This window comes from Sander vitreus, chromosome 11 (genome assembly GCF_031162955.1).
Source record: "Sander vitreus isolate 19-12246 chromosome 11, sanVit1, whole genome shotgun sequence".
NCBI lineage: Eukaryota > Metazoa > Chordata > Actinopteri > Perciformes > Percidae > Sander > Sander vitreus.
Window position 1 is genome coordinate 11,996,622 of NC_135865.1, and position 23,527 is coordinate 12,020,148.

At 40.4% G+C, this 23,527-nt stretch overlaps 1 protein-coding gene across 3 annotated transcripts; it reads left to right on the forward strand.

The window, feature by feature from the left end:
• Nucleotides 1–1,766: 1,766 nt before the first annotated feature.
• On the forward strand, nucleotides 1,767–22,736 carry kansl1l (KAT8 regulatory NSL complex subunit 1-like). Of its 3 annotated transcripts, XM_078261650.1 has the most exons (17): nucleotides 1,767–1,989; nucleotides 3,212–3,354; nucleotides 4,488–5,627; nucleotides 10,380–10,533; nucleotides 10,980–11,132; nucleotides 12,709–12,818; nucleotides 13,426–13,600; nucleotides 15,442–15,616; nucleotides 16,141–16,272; nucleotides 18,149–18,295; nucleotides 18,427–18,518; nucleotides 18,801–18,913; nucleotides 19,339–19,411; nucleotides 19,487–19,599; nucleotides 19,987–20,107; nucleotides 21,784–22,029; nucleotides 22,625–22,736. In XM_078261650.1, the coding sequence occupies exons 3-16, from the start codon at nucleotides 4,546–4,548 to the stop codon at nucleotides 22,003–22,005; spliced, it is 2,862 nt and encodes a 953-aa protein (XP_078117776.1). In that variant the 5' UTR covers nucleotides 1,767–1,989; nucleotides 3,212–3,354; nucleotides 4,488–4,545; the 3' UTR covers nucleotides 22,006–22,029; nucleotides 22,625–22,736. The 3 variants fall into 3 exon arrangements, with proteins under 3 accessions (XP_078117776.1, XP_078117775.1, XP_078117778.1); XM_078261649.1 differs by lacking the exon at nucleotides 3,212–3,354; XM_078261652.1 differs by lacking the exon at nucleotides 3,212–3,354 and having other exon boundaries at nucleotides 10,383–10,533.
• The last annotated feature ends 791 nt before the right edge of the window (nucleotides 22,737–23,527 follow it).

Consider the following 23,527-nt stretch of genomic DNA (forward strand, 5'->3'; position numbering starts at 1 on the left):
AGACGCAAATGCCTCAGATTTGTTATATTGCATAGGGTTGGACAGCCTTACTGGTTTTATTTGTAAGCTCACTACAAGGAAAGAAGACACCAAAAAGGAAACAGCAAACAGATTAAAGATGAACTATCTCACATGTGTCATAATTAATGGGCCTGTTGTTGTTCTCAACATCATGGCTAATGCATTTTACATGTTTTGCTTGGTCTGTCCACTTCACGGAGAAAAGATCAAGCAACCTCCGAAGCTTCTCCTGGGGACCTTGATGTGCTGTACAATCATTTACCTGATGTCAGTTTTCTTGATGGTCTTTCCTGAACTACAAGCTCAAGGCATTAAAGTCACTCAAATCTCATATGTAGTGACACTCATATCACAGTAGATTGTCCACTACTGTGAGCTCCTCTGTTGGGCTGAACTTCTCCCACTACACCCAGATTGTACCTGCACAGAGAGCTCTCTTCATCCACTACTGCTGATTTGCAAAAATCACAGCAAAACATCAGGAATGATGAAAATATATTTCTGTCAACGATTTTGCCCTTACATGCTGGCAGAGGTCAAACGCTCTACAATGATACCTTCATGATCTGCCGGAAATATTGCAATCCAGATTAAACACACATGAACAATCTACCAAATGTATGAAAAAAAAGCATTGTTAAATACAAGTTGCTGAATTGTGGCAAACCTTTTGAAGAACAAATGGCGAAGGTATGCATCTTACTGTTTTATATTATTATTTGTCGTTTTGTATAAGTGGTACAGCTGTATGCTTCTTTTGCAATTCTTGTTTAACATTTAGTGGTCAAGCTTATTACTTTTCATCATTAAAATGTATCGAACATTAATTACATGTTTCCTCCGTATTTTTCCTCCTCATTCTTTGTAATTGAAATTATTTCAGTGCTGCTGTTGCATACTTAATACAACTACAATTAAAATTGATCTTATCTTATTTTAATAGTCTACATATTGTTTTGTTAGATTGTTATCCTTTTCACATCTGTCTACAGTTGTGCCAACGCCACTTGGACAGTAACAGCCTACAGTAACAGCAGTTACAGTAGGCAACTGAGCTGTTAATTAAACTGTTTAGGAAACTGAATTTAAGTTGAAGTTGTTGAAGCACTTTGAGTTCATCAGAAGAAAAAAAAAGAATTGGACTTTATGTAGTAATTGTGACTTGGTAATAATATTACAAGATATAATACACAATCAGAGAAAACAGAGAAAAGATCTGTATCTTGTAATTATGATGACTTGTCATTATGAGAAAATCTAACTTCAATTTAACTAAAACTTACATAATTACGATATCCAGATTTTGTAAATATAAAAATACTTGTCATGTAGTTATGAGATAATTGTCATGTAGTTATGAACTAAGATCTCATATTTATAAGAGCGTTTGCCATAATTAAAGTCTTGTTGGGGATTACATGCTAAGTGATAATCAAGTGATAAATTATCAGATTTTTTTTTGGGGTGAATGCAGTGCACTTCACACCTACATATCCAACCAATTAGGAAAAGTACGGTATCTCGACCACAAACTGGCTCTTTCAGGTAAAATCAAACCTTAACGTTACTTTCAAATGTAATGCAAAGTAAGTAAATTGAGTTTAAGGAAAAAATAGTAGCCTTGGGGAAGTGGAAGCGTTGTTTTACTCTGCGTGCTCCCAAGTCTGAGCTACTGAAGAGGTCCTGAAGGCATCATTTTGTCTGGTCCAGCCCCTCCTCGTTCAGCTGTGTTTAGTCCTCTCTCAGCAGTTGATGAGGGAAGGAGGCGCAGTGTCAGGATCTCTCGATATTCTGGGCAAAATAAAAGTCACCGTTGGACAGCCAGTTGGATTGCCAGATAAACCAGGCAGATTCAATTTTCTGGATCGGGAAAGAAAAAAAAAAGAGAAAGATTTAACATCATATTCAGCCGTACGTTAACGTTACTGGAATAAACGATGTTAAGTCAACGGTTTCCCTTCTGTTCAGGTGAGGAAATCAACGGTAATGTTAACGTTATAAAAAATATTGTATGGAGTGTTAACGTTAACGTCCGTTATTGGACTCGGTTTAGCTAGCTTAGCTCTTGTATTTAACACAGTTTAAGTGACTGTAAATGTCACGTCGTTGTTAGTTTAAACTAACGTTTAACCTGTTGTGGAAACTTAGCTATACCTGATCGTTTCACACCAACGTTGCTTCCATCCATTTTCTTTATAGCTCTTTAACTTAATTGTTAACAAGTCGGGAATCTGCGTTAAAACAACAGAGCTTCTAATTAACGTTAGTTAACATCATCCGTTAGTAAGGTAAGCGCTGTAAAACCGAGGGAATCTACTACGGTTAACCCAAATAAACTGTGCAGCAGGAACAAAATGAGGAATTTATTTAGCTATATTCCCAAATGTTGCGTGTCATCACCAAAATATGTGCCCGATAAACACTGGCGCCCCAGACATGTTTAATAGGGGTGGCTAAATGGGACCACCAAAACCAAAAGCCATAACTGAATTTCAGAAATTATATTATGCTGTTGTAGTAATGTTGTATAGACTAACGTTAGCTAGTTGAAAACTATGTCAATATGAGAGTTAAGGGATCGCATACTTTGGTTTTTCATTTTACAGTTCACAGCGATAGAATCAGGGTCACCCCTTTGGTGGCCACTGCCGATTATAGGGCTGTCCTGAATACCATTTTGGGGGCTGCGAAGCTGTGGTGAGAAATAATTCCAGTATATTTGAAGCTTCGACTGGGGCTGGGGGTTGGGATGGGGTAATGATATGAAATGACGCGACGTGTCTCACATAGAGCTGGGCGACGTGGAGAAAATCAAATATCACAATGTTTTTGACCAAATACCTTGATATCGATATTGTGGCGATATTGTAGGGTTGACAATTGGTGCTTTCACAAAATATTCACAAAATTAGATTTTTGATAAATAATCATCAGTTATGTTGATATAATAACTATGTGGGTAAAGGCAAATAATAGAACAGCTAGAACAGTCTGGTGTGTTCAGAAAAGTACATCACTCTACTGTAATGCAGCCTTTAAAACCAGGGAAAGACAACACTTTTGTCATATCAGGATATTACGATATCCAAAATGTAAGAAAATATCTAGCCTTATATATATCGATATCGATATAATATCGATATATTGCCCAGCCCTAGTCTCACGTCATCTGGCTAAATTGTGCCGGCAGGTGAGTGAGGAGCTACGGTCGAAGCTTCGAGGCATGTGGGTCAGCCCTACTGCCAATAAAGGGTGAACAGGGCGCAGAAAGGACTGTTAAGCGTGATTTATGGTTCTGCGGAGGCTCCACGCAGAGCTGTTGCCATAGCCTACGTAAGTGGCCTAAAGTTTATACTTGCGCATTGGTGTGTGCGTCAATTTCTTTAATATAGAATAGCAGGGCCAGCATGTGTGTGTAGGGAGTGTGTGGTAGAGCAAGTGAGAGAGTGACGGCAAAGTCTCTGAGCGAGTACTGACTCTAGAGTCATAGTGGGAGAAACAAAGTGTCTCCCCTGTGCTTTTGGACCACGGTGGGACATCTGCAGCTTTAAAGTTAACCCTCTCCTTAATTTCATCTTGTTTATGGAGAAGAGAACCTGGAAATGAGTAGGGGGAGGGGAAATGCAACGCTACCAAGCCACGGCCAAGCGACGTGCATTGCCGCGACGTGTAGTTACATTTTTCGAGAGGTGCGCGTCAGGCTACGGCGTAGGGTCCATGTCTCCACGGCGTAGATTTAACGCAGAAGCATAAATAATGCTTTAGGCCTAACATTAAAGGTGCAGTAGGTAAGACTTATACTGACCCTATGTTCCAGTAGAACTACATGAAGCAGGTAATTTAAAAAAATAAATAAATCCGGCTCCTCTGGCACCACCTACAGCCTGTAGTACGATTTGCAAAAATCCACCGCTCCCTGTTCAGATGCACCAATCAGGGCCAGGGGCGGTGTCTAACTGCGTGTCAATCAATGCTCATGCACACACATTCATTCTCCCTTGTGGGGGGAAGGGCTTAGAGAAAGTTTTGGGCTTTAGCGGAAAGGGGGGAGGGACTGAAAAGTTGTCGATGTTCAAATTTTTTGGCTAAGTCCTGGATCGTAACAATCCTATCTACAGCACCTTTAATTCACTAGTTCTCACAACAAGGCTTCCAGATAGACCTGTTGACCATAAAACGCTTCAACGTTAGTTGACGTTAATGTACAGTTTTTTGGGCTACAGTTGTGGTTAAAGTTGTCTATTTTTCCCGTCAGTGTTACATCATTATAGTGTCTCTCCAGTGGGTATCAATCTTACTCCACCACTTTTTATGGTCTCAGTATTCAGCATTGCTAAACAAACAGTATTTTGCATATCTGTGTAGAATTATGCTTACAATTCTGTTAGGATTGCAGTTTAATTTGTTAGGGCTTATTTTGCATCAGAAGGGGAAATGAGCTACTCACGTGTTTTTCTTACTGTCAGGTGATTTAAGGTGCAGTCTGTGAACTTTGCTGCCTTGGCTACCTAGGCCATCAGGGGTATGGCCCCAGCCCTGACTAAAATCCTGAAAGATGGCCATGGGATCCACCTGTCCTCGCCTCCTGCCTCTGTCAGAATGGACTCAGATGGGAGAGCCATGTGTAGTACTGAGCTGGAGTCTCAGATGAGGTCAACAGATGATGGTGACATCCAGAAGATGTGGCTGAACCTTTCCCTGTTTCCCTCTCTGGACTCCTGTCTCCCCGTTAGCCCCCTGGACGTCCCTGCCGACCCTGTGCTTTCCCCATGTCTGCAGGCGTCTGCCAGCCAGTTTGAGACGCTGCTCTTCCCCAGCCCTGCTTCCCTCCTCAGCCTTCTTTCTTTCAATAAAGGCCTGAAAGATTCTCATCAGGTGGCCTGCGTCTTCCCAGGTGTACCAGACATGTTTTTAGTCCCTGAGCACAATAGCCAAGAGGCTTGTCTGCTGCATGGATGCAATGCTACTCCTGAATGTGGGACAGATGGTGGTGATGTGTATCACTCCTCTCATATCCTTAGCAGTGTTCCTCCTTCATATTCCTACGGGGAGATAACCTCCCTGGGCTGCACTCCCTTCTTTGCACCCCCACCTACACAGACACAGGGGAAAGTGGCTGGAATGGGCTGTCCTCCTCCATCTTCAATGCAGCCTTGCAGTGGCAGGGTGAACTCTAATCAGCTGGCATTCAGAGCTGTGCTGGATGCGGCTGTGAAGGAGCAGCTCTCCAGGCAGACAGGGCTGCAGAGCCGGGCTCAGAGGCTGCAGAGGAGACTGCAAGCCCTACTAGGAGAGCACGCTTTGCTACACTGTAACCATCAGCTGGAGGGACTGGAAAGGCACTGTCAAATTGGTGGTGTGTCTCTGGACAGCCTGGACTCCATACATTCTTGTATACTACCTCCGCAAGTGGGAGATAATTGTTCTTGGCTAGAGTCGTCCACAGACTCGTCTGCCTTCACAGAGCTCAGAGAGTTCAACCGCTCCAGCCAGGCGGTGCTGAGAGGCCTGCAGGAGGCTTTGGACTCCGAGGCCACGGCCAGCAGCAGCTCAGAGGAGGAGCAAGAGGAGGCTAAGATCCACAGCAAAACCAAGACTTCACCTGTGTGAGTATCCAGCAGCTGGAAGTAGTTTATACGTAGCTGCATGCGTCCTGTGAAACTAAGCACATTAATCAAAAAGACTACAATTATAAAGCCCTGAAGGTGTCTTATATGACTAGCAAATTAAGTGAGACCAGTTTCCTTGTCTCTTAAGTTATGGGCTGCCCTCGAACCGAGGTCTTTTTCTCATTTTGAACGTTGTGTGTTTTTAAGAGCTACAGTGTGTAGCATACGTGTCACAGCTGGTTATTCCAGCTAAATAAACAAGCTACCAAGAAGAGACTTTAGAAAGCCCCTCAACCACATATTTTGCTTATCAAGTTGAGTGAGGTGAGTCATATGACTTCAAAGTGTCAGATATGAAGTTACCAGCCAGTGTTGAAGAAAACAATCAGAAACCATTTCACACACTTCTCTGTACTCTCACTGCTGAAAGGTTTGTTATGCTTTCCTGGGATTTGGATGCCAGAACCCAGCTGTGGTTCACGCTGGAGCCGTTGGCCTTGTTTTAATTCAGAGTAGGCTACACAGAGGTGGATTCTCACTCTAGGCAACCTTTAAGTTCAGGACAATGAAGACAGCAGAACACAGCAAGAGGGAACTAGTTTAAGTTCTTACTAGTTTGTTAAGAATACAAATATGGTGTAAATTGGAGAGACTTATTTCCGGATGACAGTATACGTTTTGGGAAGTCAGCTGTCTCAGGGTATGTTTATCACTGTGCCTCTGGGCGCATATTTCACTTGGCCCAAGTTTACAGTGTGGTTGTCATAAGCACAAGTTTTGTCCTCCCAGCTATGGAGAGTGTGATGCCATTTTTTTTAGCCATGCACACACACACACACACACACACACACACACACACACACACACACACACACACACACACACACACACACACACACACACACACACACACACACATTCTCTTTCTATGCTGCAGTCATAACACATTCAACAGACAAGCCAGCTCTGTTTACCCACGGGCTAGGAAATAAACAGTGCCATGCCAGCAAGCCTGTAACATGCCAGCTATTCTGCGCCACCGTGCTCCTCCTAGTTCTAGTGAAAAATATTTATGAAGTGTGTGTGTGTGTGTGGTTTGGATGGGCGGTGCTGCTGTACTTGTGTCCTTGCTTAAAGGGAGTCATATCGTCATAGGCAAGGAAAAACGGATGGAAATCCTGTAAGGAGTGTTTTTTTAGGGTGCTAACAAACCACACGACAGTATCAACTGCAGAATCAAATGCAGAAAAACTGTGCACATTGCAAACAAAACTATTATAATCAGAATGTTACATATATTTTTGAGAAACACCACTTTTAAATACAGGGGATGGGAACAATAGAACCATCAAAAACAACAAAAATATTTTTTGTGCATTGTGGGCAAATAACATATCCAACATGTTGGTGTCTTGTTAGCAGCATACACCATGATTGGCGCAAAATGCAATGACCAACAGACCAAGTGCAAACATATCAAATTCAGGTCACTTGGTCGTGTTAAAGTGCCCATATTATGAAAAAAACACTTTTTCTGGGATTTGGGGTGTTCTTTTGTGTCTCTGGTGCTTCCACACGCATACCAACTTTGAAAAAACTAGCATGCTACCTCGTTCTCAATAGCAAAGCACTGCTACAACAGACACAAGTTCACCATAATCTACAAAAGAACTACTTACATGTGCACCCTCATTTAGAAGTCTCCCAGCTAATCCTGCCTTGTAACTGACCGAAGTTGGAGAAACAGCCTTTCTTTTACTGTCTATGGAGCTAGCTAGCTGACATGATCTACATCTGGGCTACTGCATGTGCGAGTGCAATCAAAGATAGTACAGAAGAAGAAAAGAGGTCTCACTCTGTAGCTAAAACAGAGACCAGGTGAAAAGAGGCTCTGCAGCAGTGAGAGAGAGTTGTGCAGTACAACAAAAATATGATGTTTTTTGAAAATTAAACCATGTAAACCTATTCTGGTACAACCTTAAAATACAATTATGAACCTGAAAATGAGCATAATATGGGCACTTTAAGCACTTTAAACCAGTATGCTACCAAACTTGATGTTCAGCAGCTAGTAAAGGACTTACAGTATAATAAAGTCTATAATTGTCACTTTTCTGGTAAATTAATCAGCTACAAACCTTTCTGTTTCTTTCTTTTTACTACTACATTCAAGCTTGGACAGTCTTTGGTTTGAGAACAACATTGTCCAGCAAAAGAAGCTCTCACTCAGATGGGTATACTGCATATTTGCTTCAGAAATGTGGGGACATCAGTGTTAGGACAGGAGGGGTAGCGTCTCAGTCTTGGCTTTAGTCCAATTAGACCTTTCTTTTTGGACTCAAGTCATGTCTGGTTTAAGTGCAGTACCATTTATTTCTTCAGTTAGGCTAGATGTAGTTGTTCATCAACCCTTCTGTTTGTTTCCTGAATCAGTGAAACAAACGGGAGCGTTTTTTTTGGGGGGAATTGGACATGTTTATTAGCACTGAGAACAGGAATGAGAGGGTTTTTTTTATGGGTCTAGTGTGCGTTGTGTGTGTCTTTTTATTTGGCCAGCTTTAGTCATCTTGGAATCGTCAGCTTGCCTTTTGTACAAGTCTGCTGAACAATGCTCTGTGGTTCGTCAGTAAACCTCCCCTGGGGAGTTTTTATGGCAGGTTCCTCCTTGAAGAGGATATCTCATTGCTGGAGACGCGACAGGTCATTGTCCTCCTTCAAAACATGTGGAAATAGTTGGCCTTGGTCATGGTCTGACTTTAATTTGAAACCAAACGGCACTGGCAGCAGACCTTCACACCTCCAGCTGTTGCTCATTTTCAGTTTTCAGTATGTTTGTAATTTTTGTGAAAGGCTACGTGTTGGAAAGTTTATGTGCAGGACACACCCAAAAGCCATAATGCCTCAGCAGGAGCCAAGAAACACTATCCAAATAGGAGAATTCATAAACCCACAGCAACTTGCTGGGGCTGGCCTTTTATTCAACCAAGACTTGGCTGTGAAAACTCATACTTTCTCACTGTGGAGGGTAGCCAGTGGATTGCTAGACCCCAAATGTTATTCAGCAATGTTAATATCTCCATGAAAAACATGTACAGTGCTCAGCATAAATGAGTACACCCATGCTAAATTTGACTAAAAAGAGGAATAAAAAAATCATCTTTTGGAAATTGAACTTCATGCCTTTAATTAAAAAAAAATGAGGAAAAATTCAATTTTCTTTGTGAATGAATAATGTATCGTAAATAAATAAATGTTCTTCCTTAAAATACAGGGAGCATAAGTGAGTACACTCCTATGTTAAATTCCTATAGAGCCAGGCAGATCTTTATTTTTAAAGGCTAGTTATTTCATGAATCCAGGATACATATCTAGAGATTGGCATGGGGTACTTTCCATAACATCATCTCTCTATCATCTCTTTATCAGGATGCATAGTATCCAGAATACTATGCATCCTGATAAAGTTCCCTTGGCCTTTGGAATTAAAATAGACCCACATCATCACATACCCTTCACCATACCTAGAGATTGGCATGTTTTTATGTCGGTTAGCCTAATAGCTGGTTTGATTTGCATTGAGAGATGATTTTATGGAAAGTACCCCATGCCAATCTCTAGGTATGGTGAAGGGCATGTGATGATGTGGGGCTATTTTAATTCCAAAGGCCAAGGGAACTTTATCAGGATGCATAGTATCCTGGATCCATGAAATAACTGGCCTTTAAAAATAAAAATCTGCCTGCCTCTATGGGAATTTAACATAGGGGTGTACTCACTTATGTCCCCTGTATTTTAAGAAAGAACATTTATTTATTTACGATACATTATTCATTCACAAAGAAAACTGGTGTCCTTAAAGGTTGGATTTTTCCTCATTTTTTTTAATTAAGGCATTAAGATCAATTTTTTTTTTTTTTTTTCATTTGCAGCGTTCTACTACAAACTGTGTGTAGCCTAATTGTGATCAGGCAAGCAAACAACATTTTGGGTAACACATATTAACTACCTCATAATACCAATCGGTATTATCAAATCCTCTGTGTGTAGCTGCTTGCTGACTGACCTAACCTTTCTCCGTCCTGCATCCGAGTGTTTGAAGTAGGGGGAGTCCCTCCTTGTCTTAGCCAAGGTCCAAGAGCACTGCCATAGCAACTACAACTATTGCCCTTCTGGAGCCAGCCAACCACACACACACAAAAGATAAATGCTAACTGAACAGGCTAGTGCCTTGGAAACATACTCTAGATACGTTTTATTCTTTGGCCCAGATAAGCAGATGTGCTTAAGCAAAATCTCTCCCCCCCCATGCTGTTAGGATGCTTAACAATTTACAAACTACATTGCAACATGCTTAGTGTAAAATAGGTCATAAGATGACAGTGCTGCAGTTCAAATGTGTGAATTGACAAATGGTTTGGTCTGTCAGTGCTCTCTTTGTGTTTCTCTGTCCTCCTTCCTTCTTTGTGTAACTTTTCCCTCTGGTGACACAAATGTCCTGCTAACGACTCTCATATGCTAACCTCTTCATGCACTTCCAGTTAATGGCCATACTGGAGGTTTTGACTGCATTCAATATCTTGACATTTTTCTGCCTTCATGGCCAAATTCCAACGCATTTTGAAAGATCTGATTGTGAGGTCGTATCAGGATCTAAAGCCTTTGACACAAATTAATAGAATACTATAATAGCACTACATGAGTTTTAATTGTCCTTCTCTGCCATCTTTCATCACCCTGCCTCTCCGCCAGCAGCAGCAGCAGCAGTAGTAGCTGTGAGAGGCGGTGGCTGGAAGAGAGAGCAGAGCTGGGCAGCAGATGGAGTTGGTTGCAGCTGCGTCTGGCCGAGCTGGAGGGGAGGACACAACAACTGGTGGAGCTCCACCAGCACATCCGCTCTACCAAGGTAAGACAAGAGTCCTCTGTAGCCAGCTCAATAAGTGGCAGTTGACATAATGTACCAACTGGCAGCCATAGATCATTAAGGGCTCTTAGTCAGGCCTTGAAAAAAATGTTAGCCAACTTTTGCCATCTTACTGTGACAAATGAATAGCACTTTAGCTTAAGTATTTTATAGAAAGGTGAGTTACTGTAATCACATTTTAAAGCCGCATTAAGCAATGCAAACAACTTTTGATGAACTGCTATCACTATGAAATATGAATCAATAGTCCTTATGGTCATTTTTCAAAGAGAATGCTCTGTGGTAATAATTGTATAATCAATGTATGATGCGTGGCAGAGTGTACAATTAAAGACTTGAAAATATGTTGTCTTTCTACTTTTAAATAATTATCATTGTGAATAATGAGTTGAAGTGTGTGTGTGTGTGTGTGTGTGTGTGTGTGTCAGGGCGGTGTGGTGCTTGCAAAGTCCCAGCCACTGACAGACAGACAGATTCAGCAGACCCTGCTGAGAGAAATGGAAGGGTTATCCTGCACAGCCTCAGATGCAGACACTGAACCTTGCAGCCCCACACACCTTCTGCACAACATAGAGAGACAGGTAAGAGGAAGGAGCTAATACACACACAAATACTGGGTGTGTGAAGAGTCTGGAATCCAGAGGAATAGTAAACTACAACTCAATACACTAAACCACGAGGAGAATATCCTTTTAAATCTGTTAAAGCTTATCAGTCTGTTGTGTAGAAAAGCACAGGAGGTTATGTATCTGTAATATGTGTATGTAAGTGTATATATATCCCAGTGCCAAGTTGAGAAGATTAAACTAATTACTTATAGTATGCATGCTGCTTGACCTTTGGAATGCATGAATTCCTGCTGCTTTATGAAGCCTACAGGTATTTAATATACTCAAAGGGAGCGTGAGCTGATATGCTGAGAATCGTCTGTTAATCTTATCTAAGACTGTGCAGACTTGTGCAGTCTTAATGGTATAAAAAGTTGTACTTAGATGTGCATTTTAATCTGTTCTAGTTTAAAAAAGAAGAAGAAGAATATTAAACATTTGACATGAATTCAAAATTACACTAAAGCATTTTTGTGATTTCAGGGAACAGTGTCCCCCAGCTAAAACTGGTCGGAGCAGGCCAATACTCATGTACAATTTAAAGCTTCAGTGCGTAACTTTTTGATATTAATAAACGTCCGTTACATTCAACCCATTGCCAAATGAGTTGCTACAAAGCTAATTAAGACTATCCACACAACTCTCTCTGGATTTCTCAGTATGGCTATGTTCAGAAGATTGGGTCGTCTGGCGACTTCCGCACGCAGAAACTTGAGTGAAGATAATTACCTCTTCTGAAGAGTCCATCATGTTTTTTTAATCCTCCGTGTCCTCCTTGGCTACTAGCTACTGCGTGGAGGAGGAGGGGTGGGGGCTGTGCGTGATCACGGAAGGCTTGTATCATGTGGACGCACCGACAATGTTGTTGTCATTACTTAGAATTCCTCATGGGGGCGACAGAAACTATGCACCATAGCTTTAATGACAAAATGAGCACCTGCACCAGCTGTTGTGCATTTACACAACCTCAGCTGTGTGTTTTCATTTTACTTGACAGAAGTGAGTTTGTTTGGCCAGAAAAGTGCAAAAAAATAATGTCTTTGGATGTTAAAGCACGTTTGTGTTGTGCTTTTTGTTGTGTACTGGGCAACAGTAGGCATGTTTAAGCCACATCGAGCTCTGCAGTGAAGCAACCGAATGATTCTTAAATCATCAATCAATAGAAAAATAAGGCCCAGGTAAAAAAAAAAAAAAATAATCAGAATAATCCTTTAGTGCTGCACCAGGCAAATGTGCAACTTGGTAGCATGAATAGCACAGAAATACCTGAATTAAATGAGCATTTTCTTTGTGAATCATGTGTACTGTGATCCTTTCAAACGTCACAGCGTACTCGCATTTCTATCAGTCTGATCAGTCCATCATCACTTATGGCAAACAATATCCAGGGGCTAAGAGAGTCTAAACACTGTATGTTGATTATTCCATCTTGCTTGAATGGAGTGCTTACTTACCCACTCACTGCTGCTAAAGAGATACATTGTTTTTCAACCTAAAGTTTAATTTACCACTTATAAAAAGCATTATATGGATGATGTCTTCATTGCAGAGTGCTCAGCTCAGCCAGATTGTCAACAGTCTGATGCTTCCTCTGAGCTTTTCACCGCCATCTAAACAACCACAACCACACACCTGGAAAGGCAAGAGAGCCTTCACAAGGTAGAGAACACACACACACACACACACACACACACACACACACACACACACACACACACACACACACACACACACACACACAATCTAAAATCTAATACTGTAACTTTATGAGCATGGCAATGCAAAGGTTTGTCCTACAGTACAGTGAGATATTCACTATAGCTGTTTTTGCAATAACGTAAAGAATACATGTAATATAAAATATAAAACAGAGAAACTTGTACCGATAGAGGTTTGCCCATTGTCCAGTTTAGGCTAAAGGCTGTGCTTATCAAGGCTGAAAGCATGCTCTCTGTCTGTAAAATAACCAGTAATACAGCCTGGTCGGTCCCCACCATCTGGCCTGACTTGAATCATCCCTTCATGTCTTTCCTTCCTGCTGCCTTTTTAACTCTCTTTGTCTGGCTCTGAAGATAAAAGTCAGGTGATAAAAAAAGACCTTTTGCTTGTTAATGCATGTAACAATATATTGTTTGTTTCTGGTTGCTAGAGGAAAGCATAAACCAACAACACATTAGAAAAAAAACTTGCTTTTTGAGTGCTTGTGATCCTAGCATGAATCATATCCCTGACATTTCCATGACCTCACCTGATCTCGTCCCTGCAGTGGTCAGAAAGGAGACTGTGTTTTTGTGCCTGGGAGCTCTAAGAGAAGGAGACTGGGTACCAGGAGGCTCTTCAAAGCTGATGTTTCATGCGTGTGTGCCCGGACCCGACCCCTGGTCACCTACCACAAGCCTAAACTTTTCACTTTCAACACCTGCAACCCCAGCCGTTCACAGGTAGGCACACATGCAGTCTCCTCCGTTTCTCAGCCTGTCCATCTGAATCATTTACATTCACAACTGTCAAAGTACACATGCACATTCTCTGTGACATCACTCAGACCATGGACACATTTCTCAATATTTGTCTTCCCATAAATGGAATACTGTTGCTAAAGGGCACATGTACACATCCCTGTCAACAATGGAAGTCTGTCCCTGAAGATGCCATGTCTTTATTTCTGGGATTATTTTCTGTTTTAATTACAATATGTCCGGTTAGTATTATTATTTATTTACTCCATATTGCTTATTCTTATTTTAAAACCGCTCTGCGCTTCTGAAACAAATCCCCACAGTGATACATTAGTGTCTATTCATTAGTGCCGCCCATGTCCCTGCGCAGTATAAGCGGGTGTAGATAATGGATGGATTCTAAAATACATTCATGCCTTTGCAATCTCCCCCCCCACCCCACACTATACTTAATTAGTGTATTGCTGCCCACATTTACCTCATTACAATGCACTACTTATAAATCCCAGTTGTAGGCTGGCTGATTGTAGACGTGTGTCAATGTGTAGAAGTTGTAAAACATATGCATTCATTTATTTTATTTAAATGTTTCATGTCAAATGTAACTTCCATGCAATCACCCTAAGTCGGCCTTCAGTGTTGGCATGCCATATCACTAAAATAGTTCCTCAAATTAAACAGGAATTAATGTTAATAAAGCAATAATATCCCTTGGATTTGCTTCAAATAAACAAATGCATGTAATTGTTTAAAGCTTGCGCCTTTATTTAGCCAGGGGACATTGCTATGTTCTTGCCAGGTTAAGTGTAACGTAGTTGGCAATGCCATGCTTAGCTTCACGCATTTCTAGTAATAAGAACTCGTACACTAACATTGTACAATTATATCCAATATCACATACACAATACTTTCATTTCAGTTTTGTGTTCATTTTTTTGTGATGTTTTTATTTAAAGGTGCACTGATAAATATGTTATGGTAATGGATCAAATGACTTGGTGTAATGCACAAGGGGGTTGCTCTTTGTGACGCGCCTCTAGCTGGTGAACATAGTGCAGCATTTAGCCGCTTAGGAGCCAGACATTTTTCTCAGCAGTTGATGGAGAGCTAAAAGGAGAGTGGACTATTTGTCGGGTGGCCAGAAAAAACAACTTCAAATGAATGGCTATGTTGCTCTGTGCCTGCTGGATGTGTAAATGATTAACTGATTGCTGACTTGTTTGCCATTAAGACTTGTTCAGGTGCCCCCAAGGGACAAAAACAAGTCATTAATGCAGCTTTAATATGGTATGTTTTAATCTTTTTAAGCCAGTTTGAACAGGCGGTGACAAGTTGACCTGTGTATAGGGAGGTTCTTGTGTACGTTAGGTTGTGTTCCAGTTTTGACCCACATTTAAAAACATAATTTTGACTATTATTCTGAACTTAATGTTGTGACTGAGATGTTTAGAGAGTACTTTGACTCAATGGTGCCTATGATAGAAACATAAGGTGTGGGCATCATGTTCTAATCCCTAACTAGCTCTTCTTCAGTTCAAATACAAACATTTAAACCAGATCACTTCTCATGTAAAAATCCAACATTTTGGAATGTTAACATACTATTGGAGTTTACCTATTTTAGCTTAGAGCCCAGAGCGATTGTAGCTGTTATAATAAGAAGCAGCACCCTGCCGCCACCAACAAAACACAAAGAGAAATCCAAGTTAATACTGTAGTTAAAGAAACTGTGTCCTGACTGACTTATACCTCATTAACTATGCTCTCGTTTACTATCATGTCAAAACTAATTTCCTCTCTGTTTTCTCTTTCTTGTGCTTCAGGACTCTCGGAAGTCCACATCCACTCTATCCTCCTCTCTCTCAGCATCTTCCTGTTCATGTTGTTCATCCTGTGATCCTGTAGTCCTCTGCCCTGATCCAGACTGCAGCTCCAGTAGGGCCCTGTCCTCCAGGACCCCCAGCTCCACACCGCACCATGTGTTGTCTTTTTCATTTGGTAGGAGCCACAATGACATAGTTGCGTAACATTTGCCAGTGGGGAAAAAAGCCTATACATTCTTAAACATTTAGGAGGATGAGGAAACTCGAGTACGCTAAGCAATGTTTTTCTTTTGAAAGACATTTGTAATGTTGATTTATTTACTTTTTTATAAAAGGTGTAGTTCACAAGAGCAATTTCTTGTTTTCATATTTGACTTGGTAGACAGTACGTTGTCTGAGGTGCAACACACGCCGACCATGTTGGGTAATTTGCCAGTTGACGTTTGTAGCACACCGGACGTGACACACAAGAAGTAGACTAGAACAGTGGTGTATCATGATGTCTTGTTTTGCATCAGGATGCTGCTGTGTGTGGGAATGCATAGAAAACAATCGATGTGGGTGCTTTGTTGTGCGAAATACACTGCCAGTGTGTTGCCTGCTTGCATTTAGAGATGTGCTGAGTAATTGATCATAAAAGTGTTAGATTGCTCAAACTGTTTTGACTGCATACTTAAAATTGTGTCATCTTTTTTTCAGAGACTCCTCTGTCCCACCACTTAAACAGGGTCCTGGCCAGAGAAGAGTGGTCCCAAAGGCCTTTGGTTTTCAATGACCAACCATCCAGTCTAACACACTACAACAGACACAGCTCCACACCACTGCACAACAGTAAGATCCTTCCCTTTACCAGTATAGATTACAAAGCCTGCACTGTTCTATAGGGCTGGGTATCATTCAAAACTTTTCGATAACGGTACCAATACCGTGACTTCGATACCGGTTCCTAAACGATACTTTTTTCAATACCAATTTTATAAATCCATTATAACAAAAGAAATGAAAACATTACACATTACGGCACACATCTTATTATTTATGTTTTAGCTCCTACTACGTTAACCCTCTCTCTGTGTGTAACGTAGAGTTTTTCCTGCATGTCTCTTTGACGAGTAACATTAGACAGCCAACCACCAGCATTATAAGATCGAATATTGGCTCACTGACACTGATGAGATTTACTCCTTAGGTATTGAAATTGGGTATTGAATGACGAGGCATTTTTCGATACTCGATACTACTGAGGCAATTCGGTCGGTGCCTAAAAAGTATTGAATTCGGTACCCAGCCCTACTGTTTTATGGTGCTCTCCTCGGCTTAATCTACTTTCTTTTACTCTACATTGTACTTCACTTTGAAATGCTGAGTTTCATAACTCTCCTAAGCTCTGGTACTTGCTGTTTTTTTCATTGCCACAGTACAGCACATTTGCTGTGCCATGTACAGTGGCACCTTACCGAGCCTATATGTTAAACTTTAGGTGCTGCTTGTGAGCAAGACTGTAACTCGCTGTGTTGACGTCGTAGTCAACTGATGACAGGAAGGCAGAGGTGCTATTTAAAAGACTGCACCTGCATTGTTGTTGTTGTTGTTCATCTAACACATAGGAGCCTCGTTGGTTTTTGTTCCAATTCTCTTTGCTTTGATGGAGCTGCAATGAAGTCTGTTTTTGAAGTCAGTGATGATTTAATGTTAATGCAAAGTCAACACTACTTGCTACAGCTTCACAGTCAAAACCTTTCAAAGGTGCCTTTTTTTATTAGAAATACTGTAGCTACATTACTGGTGCTGGCACTTTGGTTCCAATTTGATAAGCCAAAGCAGTGCATGGAATAATGTTATAATTTGTATTTAATTTATTGCTGTTTATTTTTTCATTCAAAGTTATTGTAAAATAATAGAATATTAGTTATATGATCAAAACATTTACATGTTGATAATTTAAATGACTTGGCTTACATTGTTTCTAAACAATACGGTATTATGCATAAATATAATAATGACCTGACAGTTTGGATTGTTTAGACAGTTCTCCCATTTAGTTGTAGTAAAAGGAAACAATACCACTGTGAATAAAATGGCTTCTGTGTCTGCTTGTTATCTCCCTGTGTAGCATCATAAGTGGTTCCTAGCATGTCAGGTATCCCACTGTGTCTGTATGAGGCTTCCAACTGAGCAGTAGGTGGAAATGAAATCATTTGGCATTTCACCAGTGTCAATATGTGTCATTGTATATTAGTCTGAAGCTAATGATTTAGCATTTACTGCCTCTGGCAGCTCTGGTTTCAGGGCTTTAAGTGGCCCTTGCTCCCATGGTTCTCCACAGTGTAGATTGCTGATCCGAAACAATCAATCATTGGTTGATTTTTAGAATGTGTCCCGTTTATCCAGGGACAAAAACAAATATCCATCTGTGTTTAGTCTACCACTATGCTTTAGATGGACTTGTTTTTTTTGTTGTTTTTTGCACATCATTACTGTGAGCAAGGAAGAGAAAACTGAGGGGCAGTCACCTGCCAAAATAATGGGACAAATGGTTAAGGATTAGCTTTTGTACACTTTAACCAAAGCGTAAAATCCCTGAGGGACTGAAGGGCAGATTGGAATGAAAGGAAATTCCTGTGGTGTATTAACTCTGTGTGTGTGTGTGTGTGTGTGTGTGTGTGTGTGTGTGTGTGTGTGTGTGTGTGTGTGTGTGTCATTATAGGTCACAAATACAAGCAGCATGCAAGGCATCATAAAAGCAGAATTATGGGTCTGTCACCTATCAGGATGGCAGGTTCTGCTCAGAGGCGACACAGGAGAGCCAATCGGAGGAAAAGGAAGATGACACACATTCACAGGCTGATAGAAGGTGTGTGTATGCAAGTGTGTGTTCATCTTGTATACCAGGTTTATCGAAAATCTGTTTGTGATCATATGGCTACAGTAAAAACTATATTAATGAAGTATGTGTGTGTGTGTGTGTGTGTGTGTTCTACCCAGATGAGGAAGATATCCTGTGCCAGCTCTGTGACAGTTCAGATGAAGTGCACGAGGAAGGCTTTACACAGGTTTCACGCAAGCATGCCTCACAGGTAACACACACACATTTTTTTAATGCGTATACTTGTGATAACCCTCATTGACGTATACAGTAATGCCCTAACCCTTATCCTTAACCAAACCGGATCTAAGGTTAGATTAGAATTAAACTGGTAAAACACACCCTTATCCTATACATTCAAAAGCATCCCTTGAATAAGGTGGTCAGTCTACAGAAACCCTGTATCACGTCAACACGGTGATGTAGAGGGGCTTTGAGTGTGTGAACCCCTCTGAATCATCGCTGTTAACTGTCAAACTATGTTTCCTTTTAGGGCTTTGTTCGCAAACGCCAGGGAGAGAGTAAGTACAACATCAACAACATTGTCATCCCCATGTCTCTGGCTAAAGTGGAAAAACCGCAGTACAAAGACATCCTCACACCCAGGTATGGAACAAAACTGCCTCTAAAGAAGTTACATAGAATTCTAAAGGCGCTGGTTTTGTATTTTGGCTCGTGACAGACTTTTTTGAAAACTAACGGTCAGACTTACAGCACATGGATTTTGCTGATGGATTTCATTGTCCCCAAAAATGTAATCATAATGTCTTGACTCTTGATTGTGCCTCTATGCCTCTATATCCTTACGCATGTAGTTATTTGTTTATTATGTTTTTATTTAAAAACATAAAACAAATGTATTGAGTGCTTGACTTATTTTGTCTTACTATTCATTTTCACAATTTCCGGTGCGTTTCATGCACTTCTGGTACATCATAATTTGGCTATAATTAAACAGACTGTTTTTACTCTGAAATAGAAAGATGCTGTGCACAATGTCCGTCGTCATTGTCTGTCACCTTTCTTTGCAGTTGGCGGGTGGTTGACACCTCATCTCTGATGAACAGTGAGGCAGAGAAGGAGGAGGCCAATGAAGAAGGGCAGGTAATGTCTCATTCCTTTGGAAATTAGCTTTTTGTGATTTTTTAAAGAAAAAAAAAATGTGTGTGTGTGTTTCAGGTGGAGGATCTCACAAACAAAGTTTTTTCCCTGAGACACCTGGACTTAGAGCAGAGAGAGAAATTGCGTTGGCCATCATGGGGAAAAAGAAAATGCTGCAGACTTCCTAAAAGGTGGAAACGCACACATAAACAAAAATACACACACAGGCTCAGAAATGCAGCGTTCATTTGAATAATGTTACATCAGGTGATACCAAAATACAAGGTGATCTTCATGCCTCAGGTGGGTTGGGGAGAATGAATTGGCTTTCTCAAACATCAGAAATGTCAGGCAGTGTTTGTCACATGTCATGCTTTTATCAGAAGATGATAACAAATAGATGCATTTGACAATTCAATTACATCCTAAACCCACTGTCTGTGCTGACTGTGCAGTTGCAACTATTGCAGATTTGGTTTGCTCATCTCTGTGCATGTAAATGTAGCCTGTGTGAAAGGGGAACGTTGAGTCATTTCCTAGCGAAGTTTCATGGGGTATGCTTGTTTTCTTCACTCCAGATCTGGCAGCAGGTTGTCAGGCAGTGGGGGCGGGATGTGCACATCAGGAGAGGAGAGCTCTGTGGAGTTGAGTTGTGCTCCGTTGGATACTGACGAGCAGCAAAGCTCAGAGGAGTGGCTGGTAAGATCAAAAGCACCACAGCTGAAACTCCAAATCCCAAAAAACAAACTTTGAATATCAGAGTATGATGAGTCAGGTGCCATAGGAGGGAACTCGCGCTCACTCATACACAACAATCTTCTATTGGCTGTTACATTGTGATGCCATGTCTCCAACATAGTGGCCACATTACTTCAACCCTAAATGTTACTGAAGGTATATTGTATCTAACATTTCAGTGGAAGATACCTCTGTGTTATTTGTGCTTCAGAAGAGGGAATAGGAGTATAGAGTGGGGAAAAAATGGGTTTCAGAATAATCAATACACTTTCCCAGACAGTCATATTGTGTGAGTTAAAAAGCCTAGATGCATCTTTGAGAGTCTACACAGATACTTGTCTCCACTCTGCTCCAGTTGTTGATACTCTGATTGCAGTGCTCTGTACCACTTCACTTTGATTGGAGAAGGAATGGGTTGCTACTCAACCAGACGAGCCAAATCAACCGTCTCCACAGCACAAATATCCCCTTCTTCACTGCTTTGCTTTTCTTATGCACTCCAGCACCCACACAAACCCTGATTAAAACGTTTGATTTTTTTTTTAAAGAGACTTCACAGCCATGCATCACTATGATACAGCCGCCAACGTCTAAATTCAATTAAGGGACTAATATTGGGAGAGCAAATATCTGAGTTTTGGACATTATGCTGCATTCACTTGCTCCTCGGATGGTCCCATTTCCGAAGTTGGGAAGTTATTCTTCTGACATCGATGTGTTCATGAGCTTTAAGTCATAATGTGGAAAAACAAACATGGACGCTACAAAGAAGATGTGTTGTGTATTCTATTGCTCAGAGTGTCAACACATTGATAGCTGTTTCAAGTATTTATTTCCAGTTTGAAGCTTTATTTTAGTGATTTTATCGCAGACTTATTGCTGCACCAGTACATTCCCTAAAACCATTAAAACATAGCTTTACTTGACTTGTTATCAGGATTATATACAGTACATACCAATAACTTTTCCATCTAATCTTGGTCACTCTACGTAGACAGCAACCAACAGTTACAACCTAATACCATATTACAAATTATATGTCAGCAAGAATTTGATATGCAATACGTGAATTAATAAAAGGTTTCTTGCCATCCACCCAGCATTTGCTTTTGTCTACCATGTTACTGTGTAATATGACGCCAACTCGGAAAGTCATGTACCAAAGATTTCGCCGACTTTCCGAGTTGTTGTTCCGACTTGAGGGGGCACTCGCCTGAATTAGTTGGGGAATCATTTTTTTGACAACACTATTTCACAATTTAACTTGTAGTTTGTTTGTTTATAAAGATCCCCATTAGCTTCTGTCTGTCTTCAATAGGAGCTGCTCTTCCTGGGGTCTCTATTATTTCATAAGAATATTACGTTAACTGGATTACATACATCCATTCATACTCACAATACATACATTCATACTCACAATAAATTGTTGCACATTCTTTATGTAGCTTTTAAAATTTTAAGCAAATATAAGGCTCAGTACATAATTGATTTATCGATAAATGTGTTATATTCTCATCCTTGTGTCCATAGAAAGTGATACATACAGCACATAAATATATTCAATTTACAGATGTGTATAATATGTACAGACCTGTAGATTTTCTCAATTCCTTTATATGCCCTCTGTCCTCCGGCAGCCTCAGACACCCTGGGACCCACGAGTGTTTCCTTTGGGTGAGGACGAGGAAGACGCCCTGCTGTCTGATAACCTAGAACAAGTCCCATTAGGGTGGTTAGAGTGTAGCGCTGCCTCCTCCACATCAAAGAACTCCAACTCCCATCTCTCCGCAGCTCAGTCCTCTGGTGCTACACTGCCGTCTGGTGGACAAAGCCAGAGCTGCACACCCAATGGCAGCTGAGAGAGCAGTGCCTTACTTTTACATGTAAGTTTGGAAATACTGAGAATTCCCTGTTTGATAGTTTGTTCATATGCATACTAAGTTTGTTTGTGTGTGCCAGAGCTTTTTGGCTGAATTATTATACTGTTTGTTCTACACAAATTCTCAATTTGATCATTCATTTGGCAAGTTTTTACATAATCATTTCTTTTATAAGTCATTAAATAAGTCAGATGTAAGACAATTCACAGTAATTTAGTCATGTTCAGTAGTCTGTTTAGTAAATCATTTTGTTTGTCATTCATTCAATAATTTATTTAAGTCATTCATTTATTTATCTGTGCATTCATGCATCTGTCCAATAAGTAATTCATACCGCAAATGATTTATTCATTTGTTAATGGATTTCTGGTTTCATTTTTCATAACATATATGAGCTAATTGTTTGATTGATGCAGGAGTAATTAACAAAGGCATAATTCATTATTCAGAGGAATTTGAGGTAATTTAGGAAGTTAAAGATTAAAGAAGAAAGATTGGAAGGTTCGTTCCAGTCAGCCATTGGAGTATTTTTGATGGTTACTCAAATCGTTATATTTGTCAATTAAATTAATTGATACTTGTTTTATTTTCTCTGCAGAACTCCACATGCCTGGGACAAGGAGGAGAAAAATGTGCCATGGGAACCTTAAATGGGATACTTAATACATTCCAGAACAGTGATTTGATGTTATTTGCATAATACTTAAAAAGTTTTGTAAGTTTATTTTGTGAGTATTGTAGCATGTCACAATAGTTTGATTTGACTACTGTAGCTTCAGGTTTTAATGTACAACAGGTAACTGTATGTAAAGAAATATGTACCAGCACAACTCCGCTGTAGTCTCAGGTTTGTATACTGTTTGTAGTTGTCACTTATTATTTATTTCCACAGTTGTCTTAAAAAAAGTCTGTATAGGAAGACCAAAGTACATACATATATTTATGTAACTTTTACTTGATTTACATGTGCTTTATAATTTCATGTTTTTTCTGTCTGACGCTGTCATTTTTGTAAATATTTTTAATGAAAGTTATTAGTAAACATTAACATTAATAATCATAGTGGTGGTTGTCATACTTTGCCAGCTGGTACAGTTTCTAGAGTTGTCTGATGCACAGTGACTAAAGTGTTGATGCTCCCTGGTGAGGGATCACATCCTTGTTGCAGCTCTTGACTCCTACTGTTGTGTTGAGGCCCCTGCATGAAGGGCGTGGGATTATTGGAAAGCACCAACCATTGTGTATCAAAGGAAAGGTTGGCTTTCTGCACTCCCCACATGGGATCCCAGTTCAGGGAATCTGTTTATTTAGAATTGGAGGCAGAAAAGAAGAAATATCAAAAAAGAAGGAAAAAAAAAACTATCAGGTTTCCTCTATTCTCACAAAGTCATGCTGTATCTCATAGTCTGTGATCATTGGGAATTTCAGCTTAAAGCAGAAATGTAAGAATGAAAAAGAGGAATATAATTATAGCATGCATGTATGAGCACAAGGTCAAGAC

Coding starts and splice junctions, on each gene's coding strand:
- kansl1l (XM_078261650.1), top strand. CDS start 4,546: ATGGCCCCAGCCCTGACTAAAATCCTGAAAGATGGCCATGGGATCCAC. Junction 12,819..13,425: donor GGCAAGAGAGCCTTCACAAG/GTAGAGAACACA, acceptor TCGTCCCTGCAG/TGGTCAGAAAGGAGACTGTG. Junction 15,617..16,140: donor TGTGTTGTCTTTTTCATTTG/GTAGGAGCCACA, acceptor TCTTTTTTTCAG/AGACTCCTCTGTCCCACCAC.